Source organism: Limulus polyphemus, unplaced genomic scaffold (assembly GCF_000517525.1).
Source record: "Limulus polyphemus unplaced genomic scaffold, Limulus_polyphemus-2.1.2 Scaffold2581, whole genome shotgun sequence".
Lineage (NCBI taxonomy): Eukaryota > Metazoa > Arthropoda > Merostomata > Xiphosura > Limulidae > Limulus > Limulus polyphemus.
The window spans coordinates 15,811-25,560 of record NW_013668191.1 but is presented as its reverse complement, the minus strand read 5'-3'; the positions used below and the strand labels follow the sequence as shown (position 1 = coordinate 25,560).

Below are 9,750 nucleotides of genomic sequence, written 5' to 3'. Positions count from 1 at the left end.
TGGAAGATAACATTTTTCCCAAATTGAAAATGTATTTCCAATAATACTTACCTCCGCTGACACTCTTCCACCCTTCCTCCCCACTAAGAGCCGATGTTAGAGATTGGAATGGTGTCAGTCTTGAAAAAGTGCTACAATTATGTGAATGAGGGGCTTATATACAGTACCAGGATAGAGGGCACATTGACGTAAGTGGAGAGTATATCGCCAAGGGCAGTTGGGGGGGGTATAAAAGACTGGAGCAAGCAAGAAAAAATCAGATCCAATGCTTAGATGGGCAAAGATGGAAATCCTAACAGTCAAAAAATAGCTATAAGTTTCAGCAGAGATAAGTATTATTGGAAATACATTTTCAGTTTAGGAAAATGTTAACTTAGATGAAAACTTAAATCAGGTAACACATCAAAATATCTAATATTAGATGAAACATAAATCAAGTGAAACATCAGAATACATAAAATTAGCTGAAACATAAATCGGGTGATACATCAAAATATATAAAATTAGATGAAACATAAATAAGGTGACACATCAAAATATCTAAAATTAGATGAAACATAAATCAGGTGAAACATCAAAATACATAAAATTGGATGAAGCATAAATCAAGTGAAACATCAAAATACATAAAATTAGATGAAACATAAATCAAGTGAAACAACAAAATACATAAAATTAGCTGAAACATAAATCAGGTGAAACATCAAAATACATAAAATTAGATGAAACATAAATCAGGTGAAACATCAAAATACATAAAATTAGATTAAAACTTAAATCTGGTGATACATCAAAATACATAAAATTAGATGAAAACTTAAGTCCAACTGTAAGAAGCTACAAAAACTACAAAAAAGAGCATTGCATTAGTCAACAAATATGTAATTGAGTACAATGTAGCAAAGGCAGATCCATTTACCAATGGTTCATGAATATAAAAAAAGCATTAAAAATGCATTTCATAATGCCCACATATTTTACTTTTAACTACAACCTTGGCATCTTTCTTGCTTGGATCATTTCACCATGCATTATCTCTGAAAACACACATTTTGTTCAGGTCTGAAAGAATATAATCATAAAACTAAAATGACAAGCTTTGTTATACAAAATCTATGTTCAAATTTCTCAAGAGGAAGCATTCAAGAAAGTTATTGAAACTATCATCAGTCATCAGTGACCCCGAACAAAGAATTGCAACAACCTCTTCAAAAGTAGTAGCCTTATTTGACTTAACAAAGTTTTGACCTCAGTTGAACAATACAAATTACTGCTAAATTGATGGACTCTGGCACAACTTTATGTAGCTTGTTAGCCAGTTTCTTTCTAATTGAACTGGAGATGAAGCCTTTTACAACAGCTATAAATCTTTTGTACACTGTGCACAATATGTTGAGGATGTTTTCTGTCGTTGTAACTCTTGACTTCAAGAAACATAGTTTTTTCAACCATATCAGCAACATTAACTTCACCATTGAAGATGAAAGAACATTCTCAATAATTGTTTTGAATGTTCACATCAATTGGGTTAATACCTGTGTTTATAGGAAACCAACACACTCAGAACAATATGTACATTGGAAATCCACATACCATCCCCAACAAAGACTTGTAGACTTAAAACGTATAATTCAAATCATCTTTAACATTTTTACCCCAGTAATTTAAACAGTGAATCAAGGAAAATATCTGAGATTTAAATTCATAAAAATGGTTATCTAGAAGAAAAAGTTGAAAACAATCAAAGAAACTAAAACCAAAAAAATCACAAAACAATCAATCTAACAAGAAACCACAAAACTTTATTGCAACAGCTAACCCTTTTATAAATCATGTCAAAGACAACCTTGTCAGAATATGGAAGTGGTTCATCAAAAAGCACAACATTTACATTAACTCATTAATTATACACAAACCATGAATATAAATGAATAACATCATTAGAATAACTTATTAGAAACAAAAGGACACCCAAAAATTATATGTGAAATCAAATGCACCATGTGTGAAATATGTTATTTAGGTAAAACTGAATAGAACTGAACACAAAGATTAAAGAACACTAGAAAGAAACGTTCAATGTTTTCAAACAATTAAAAAACAACCATTAAAATTCCATAAAGTGAAACTGATTTTAACAGAAGAAAAATCACAAATGTTATGCTGATTAACTCTCTTGCTATAATCTTGGCTGACTTGATTGAGTTTGTAGCCTCAAAATAACCATCAGTTTCTGTAGTATAACTTTTAACATGTTTTGTTTATCTTCACAAAATTTGACAAGCTTTCAGTCAACGTTACAAGTCTTTTGTATAACAAAAAATCCAATTTTTTAATAAAATATTTTTACTAAACATTTGTCCACAAACATATGGAGTTAGTGTGTTGACTGCTCCAAGTACAAAGTGAATTTCATATTAAGATTAAAAGTACTCTTCTTCACCTAAAAATTCTCAAATTTCATTTTTGCAATCTCTAAAACCTCCTAAATAAATATCAAGAATTTTGTTTCAGTAAAACTTTATATTTTATCTGTTATTTTCACTACCATAATCCTATACTCATTCAGTCAATTTGACTTGCCTCATAACCACCAAAAAAAAATACACAGTAGATCTAAATTACTTTTTTTTTCTAGAATGACTGCAGATTGTAACAGGAAACTACAATTGTTTATTCTAAATAGCTCAAAAGCTCATAACAGTATACACCTGTTTATACTTAAATTTTGTTTTATTAACACTTGACCATCACACAAGTTATAAATCCCTTAGCAAATGCATAGCTCATGTTATTGTATTTAATTATGTAATGCATGAGCTGATGTGAATACTGCAAGAGAAATGTTCAAACTGGAGGTGAAATACTCTTTACAGAAAACATAATACATCATTTGGAAGATTAAACTTTGGCTTTCTGTTGGTTATAAATAATATAAAAATTCAGAGAGAACTGTTGACAATTAGCGAAAGAGAGGATGTGACAGGTGGGTGTGTCAAGTGGGTCTGATTTTCTAGTTTATGGCTCCATAAACAAATAAGATTGAAGGCTCTAAGATTATGCTTTGCCTTATTAATATCTATATTATAATGAGTAATTTACATTAAATTTCATACTTTTTAGAGGGGTGATAAATAAATAGGGAAGACTTAGAGAACAAATATCACAATTCTCATATTAGGGGAGATTGAGGATTTTTCAAAATATTTCCTTATAAAATTAAAAACTTAAAACTTATAGAATATTGAAATTTGATTTATTAACTATGTTTTAATACCAATTTTATTAGTATAAAAGGATAATAAAGCAATTTAATTAAATTTTGAATGTAACTCAATAAAAAATCTTGACATGTGCACTTCGGCCTACTCATAGTTAGAGAGTTAAACAAATATCCTGGAACTCTTCTATCTCTACCAATTATAACCCTTAAAATTCTAAACTATGGGTTTTGTATTTTGATATATTTTTGAAATATTCCCATGTTAAATATTTATTGCTCAATGTGTACACTGAAAATAGTTGTAACACAATAAACTTGTAATTGTTTTAATCATACATTGCCTGAAGATAACCTGCTCGTTGAAAAGTTGCAGTTTTAATTGCATGAAAGATTATTTCCACTCTAAAGCTGATTATGATATTAAATCCTTACCATTTATTAAATATTTAAAAAAGGTTATAATGTTACTATTTTAACTGCATGGTTTTACTCTGAAATCACTAGTTAAAATTAATATAACATAAAGCTTAAAAATATTTATTAGTAAAAGTATTTTGACTACCAATCTCCATACTGAAATCTTTTTTTTTTGTAAGAAATATTAAAAAACGTTTTTTAAACATGCTGTCCTTAAAAACTGTGACATTTACTTGTAATAATGGGTCTACATCTTAGAATTTTCAATAAGCTTTTAAGTAGATAAATTAGATATATATATCAGTCAAGAATAAAGACTTATCCCTTGGGATTAGTGACACAGAAACAATATATTAGTTTGCCATTAGCATCTATGTTATATATTAATGCTCAATGTATAATTTTAAGTTGTAGCAATATACAAGTTTTTCAAGACATTGTCATTTTATACTTCTTATATTCCAATTTGAAAGTGAAAACTATATATATCTAAACTTGAGTGTGGTAAAGTATATAAATTACTTTTTCAGCTGAAGAATCATGTTCCTCCAGGCATGTGCTTTAATGTACCTTGTGACTCAACAGCCAAAGAACAAACAGAAATTGTTTTCAAATACTACAACATCCTAGTAACAGAAGATGACTTGTTTACTCGCTGTCCAGTCAGTGGTTCTTTTTTTACATATCTTTATTGTGCTCAGATGTAAATTTCTTGTACCATTGGTAGATAAGTGATTTAATTAATTAATAAGCATCTTGGTTATAATCCAAAGGTAATATTAAAAATTACCTGTAAAACTAGTTATGACTTAAATACATAATGAACACTATACTGTTGTTGTCCCTTAAATACATATGAGTAATTTAGTAAGTCGCATCTGACTGTTAATTAAAATATTTCTAAATTTAACTTGTTGACACATTTTCATAACCCAGTTAACCTCTTTGCATTAAGTTCATGTTTACCATGGGATGGTAGCATAATTCTTATGATTGAACAAAATACAAAGGTTATAAGACAACTATTTAACATTGTACACTTGTTGAGACAACATACAGAGGCTGACCAGATGGAAAGCAGGTTAAACATCCGTGGAATGAAAGTATTGTAGGTGAGACACAAACTAAAGAATTTTTATATCTGTAGAGATTTTCACAGCCTAATGCTGGACCTTCAAGTATTGAGGCTTAAAATACAGACTCTTTGTAGTTGTGTTCTCAACCTGATGCTGGACTTCTCAGAACAAAGGCCAAAAATAGAGACTCTTTGTAGTTGTGTTTTCAGCCTGATGCTGGACTTCTCAGAACAAAGGCCTAAAAATACAGACTCTTTGTAGTTGTGTTTTCAGCCTGATGCTGGACTTCTCAGAACAAAGGCCTAAAATACAGACTCTTTGTAGTTGTGTTTTCAGCCTGATGCTGGACTTCTCAGAACAAAGGCCTAAAATACAGACTCTTTGTAGTTGTGTTTTCAGCCTGATGCTGGACTTCCCAGTACTGAGGCCCAAAATAGAGACTCACCATGTCTTTATGGTTGACAATCACAGTCGTAATTGTCTCTGTGCTTGACCTTTTGACCATTCAATAACAGGTAACCTTTATGGATTTTGGAATGCCAGTGCCTGATGAGCCTGCCATACAATAATCATCAATACATTGATTATAAGGCAGAGATGGTTTAACCCTTTCCACACGGGTCAAAGGCCACATCATCTCGTTTGTTGACTCCATTCAAAATTTTATTGAACTACTTTCTATGAATTTATGTCAATAAGTTTGGTATCAAACTGTAGATTATAATTCAAATTTTAGTATTATACATTATTTGATCTCTTAATTTAAAAGTAAATATTAAAAAAACACTTGTGTTTTTGTGTGTCGCATAGTATGTTGAATGCATCATGGTTCAGGTTAGATGTCAAAATACAAAGTCTATAGTTTTGTACAAATTAGGAACTCAAATTACTGATATTAATCAACTAGCATATAAAATAAGAACCTCCTATCTATTATATTTTCCGAGATAATGTTCATGTACTGAATCAAACACAGTGGCCCCACTCACCTCTTTCAATTTTTGGAAACACTCTTATGTACACTTAACCAATCTAAAGCTCAGAATGTCCCCCAAGTGGCTTTCTCAGCCATTTTCAAATGTTAGGATGTCATCTCGTTCTTTCAGTACAAATCTACGTACTGGTAAGGTAAGTCTTTAGTCTGCTTGAAATTTCATATTCTTTTAGACCGAAATACAGCTTAGTTACTAAGCTTGATAAATTATAGTGGAATTCAATGGTATTGATATAGTAATTTATTATTGTTTGGTTATTCACCTGTATATATATAAAACCTAAAAAAAAGTATTTTGTTTCACATTCTCCACATGCAAAATTTTGTAAGGCTTACCAACCTACGATAAACAGCAAAGGAGTACAAAGATCATAACTAGAAGAGATAATTGTTTGCTTTACTTCTTAATATACTGTTCTATATTTGAAAAAAAATATGTTAAATAAATTATTTGTAAATAGTAATAATGTATATACATATATTATGTATATTAATTGAAATGTGACAAAATACTAGTCCAGTAAAACACAGCCAAGACAGGTCACTTTTGTAAAGTCTAAAGGTCAGTTTTATATTACTGGATATGGTAACATGAGTGCACGTGTGCCACATCATTGTAACTTCTGTATTAAGCCAGGCATGGCTGAAAGGTCAGTATAATAAAAGTAATAAATATATATATGTATAATGTTATTAGCTTTAAGCTTTTTAGTCTAAACATTTGTATTTGCATGTTATAATTTGTAGTCATTCTAGAAAGAAAAAGGCATAATTTATATTTATTTCCTATTTTTTTTTATGTTGGTTAAGAGATCGGTCAAATTGACCAAAACCATACAGAGATTCATTAGTGAAAATAACAGATAATATATATAAAGTTTTTTTCTTAAGAAACGTTTGATAACTATATTAGTATCTGGACATTATAAAGATTTTGTATGTGAAATTTGAAAATTTTCTTATGCATAAAAGTATGTTTAATCTTAAAATGAAAATTACTTTGCATGTTCGATAGGTAACATGCGGAAAGAAAAAAGGCATGAGAAAAACACTGCTTAACAAACCTTAAGACTTAAGAAAAGAAATGATATTTTGCATATGAAAGCCTTGTAATGTTTACTGATAATCTGCCACATTTCCTGAATATACACTTACTAATTTGAAAGTTATAGTATGAAAACTATAACAAACACTAAATGGTTACAAGGTCGGTCCCAGGGACCATGCATGTGCTGAAAGAGTTAATTTGAATATTTAGCAGAAAGATAATGCATTACAGCATTGTTCCTGATGTACTAAAGTTTGGTTTAAAGAAACTATTGGTGTTTACCACATACAAAGAATCAAATAAAAACTTTCCAAAGCTATTCAGTTTAAGCAAACAATAAAAATATATTTCTTTAAATTGTGGACACTTTAATACTTTATGGCTATTGTAATACTTTATGGTTGCTGTAATACATTGTAGTTATTGTTATACCTTACAGATACTTTAATACATTGTGGGTACTGTAATACATTTTAGTCACTGTAAAACAATATAGATACTGGAAGACTGTATTTATTTTGATACAATATGGTCACTGTAAAACTGTTGTAGTTACTTTAATACTTTGGTACAGTGTTTTCTACATGGTTCATACATTTGGTTATTATACAGCTGGTACAATGTGTTCTGCATGGTTGGTACATTTGGTTATTATAAAATCTTTGTGGTCACTATAATACTTTATAGTTACTGTTATACTTTGTGGTCACTGATTATTTTATATTTATTGTAATACACTTTAGTTATAGTAATACTTTGCATTTAGTATAATAGATTTTGGTTTTTGTAATACTTTGTAGATGCTGTAATATACTGTGGTTAATGTAATATCTTATAGATACTTTAGAAATGCTACTCACCTCTCTGCACCACAAAGAGTTATTAACTCATACATTGGTGTGTAAATTCCTGCATTGTTTGTTGTACTAGCCTATGATGTAATCATAATTAGACTAGAGCCCTCCACCACCAGAGGGTGACACATCCTTTTGTGCAAGAATTTCATTAGCACTAGCATGTGAACACAAGTTCATTTTTTCCTTTGCTCTGCTTTTCTTCAAATGTTTTTTATCATAAGAGATAACTGAATTTTTGCACTTATTGTTTTAACCTTTAGTATTCATTGTGTAGTCCTTTTTTTTACTTAATTTTCTTGATCATCTGACAGAATGATATTAAATTTTAAGCTTATCAGTAGGAACTTTCATTTGAATTATCTTCAATTTTATTTTATTTTAATCAAATTTGTACTTTTGGGGATGCATGTCTCACTGTCTGCTTCCATTGTTTAATCCAAATTATGGGTTTTGTTCAGTACTTACCAAGATCATCATTAGGCCTATGCGGCATCTCCTTACCCGGCTTATTTTTGTTTTCCTTGATAAGATAAAAAAAAGGGACAATCACAAAATCAATTTAATGATTTAATTGTATTAATCATTTATGTTCCCACATTTCTGGCATCTCTTGAGGTTTATAATATTGTTTTACAGGAGTCATCTAATATTATAATAGCAACTAGAGACACTTTGATGGTTAGTGATGTTACCACCATTGTGCATCATGTGGTTGGTTCCATTCTCATCTCATATCTAGAATTTTAACCTTTTGCTTCTGTTATTTCAGCTGAGTCTGTTTGTGTTTTACCACTGTTGCTTCCATGCATACCTTTGCTTCTCATTTCTTCTTACTGATGTTGATCAGGTGGTCCCACAGGAATTTACATGGTAGTGCTAGCAAGTTGCAGTAGCTCTTTGTGTTGCAAAGAGATGAGAATCTTTCTGAAATATGTTTTCACATAAGAAAATTGTTAAATTTAGTACATTATGTTTACTTTAATACATTTTAGTTACTTTGTAGATACTGTAATACAGTGTGAGTTTTATTTATAGGTCTGCAATGGAAGTGAATATGTTTTTATTCCTTCAAATGATCTCTATAACATGTGGCTCCATCATCAAAGTGTCCCTTGTCCAGTGCTAATTAAGAAGGAAAGAGTACATGAATACACTGGAGGTTCTGTTAACCTTGACAGTGCAGTAATAGATAGTGGTGTTAGAATACAGCTTGACTGTCTTGCAGAACCTGTGTTTGACAGGTTGGCCCTGTTTTATGTGTGTAAAAGTTGTGGAAAAGTATACTGGGATGGATCTCACCATGATCACATAAAACAGACATGGTCAAAACTTCTTGTTGATGAGGTAAGGAAATATTAAACATTTGTTTTTAAAGATTTATTAAGTAGTATGTAATTAAAACATTCTTATATTTTTGAACAGCTCACATACATACATACATACATACATATTTAAAGATGGCTTGAATGGGTACTGAAGAAAACTTTATTATAAGTTAAACTGTAAAAAATGTATAACATTTCGACAACGTTTTGTCATTATCAGGTACACGTTATGTACATAGGAACAGGAATATATATATATATATATATATATGCAGTAAAGAACAAAGAAGTCATATGACCTGAGGTTGTTTAACAGCTTAGTAAAGGGTGTTGGTTTAGCTTAGGGTTTGTTTTGTTCAACTAAGATTGCTTCCTTGACTTTTTTGTTTGTTGATGTTTGGCTCTTTATTTAAAATTAAAGTGTTTTTAATAGATATACTATTGTTACGACTGATCGTTTGTTAATTTCCCGTAGAAATTATTTCCGAAATCTTCAGCGATACAAGTCCTTTCTTAAATAAAACTAGTTTATTCTTTCTCAATACAACTTTGCAATACACAGAATTTCCACTGTCAATTTAACTTAACACATGCTATAATTCACAAGAATTCATGCACGTTACTTATGGTCACTACCGCTTACTTGACTCAATTATCTGTCTATCTGCAATTATTGTCTCCCTTTATCTGCCTGGCTTATATATTAAAATAGAGGGCGTCTGGCAAACACTCGAGCCTTCATGATCCTTCTAGAAACTCATCACATGTTACCAGCGTCACTTGACTTCCGCTGTCGTAACACTGTCCCTT

General features: G+C 30.4%; 1 protein-coding gene across 3 annotated transcripts in view; it reads left to right on the top strand.

Annotated features, from left to right (window-relative positions):
* LOC106467353 (exonuclease mut-7 homolog) overlaps window positions 1-9,750 on the top strand; it is a 59,406-nt gene that overhangs the window by 45,531 nt on the left and 4,125 nt on the right. For all 3 annotated transcript variants that reach the window (XM_013927700.2, XM_022395512.1, XM_022395513.1), the window contains exons 17-18: window positions 4,171-4,302; window positions 8,651-8,959. In XM_013927700.2, the coding sequence (XP_013783154.1) occupies window positions 4,171-4,302; window positions 8,651-8,959 (441 nt within the window). The remainder of the gene's footprint in view (window positions 1-4,170; window positions 4,303-8,650; window positions 8,960-9,750) is intronic.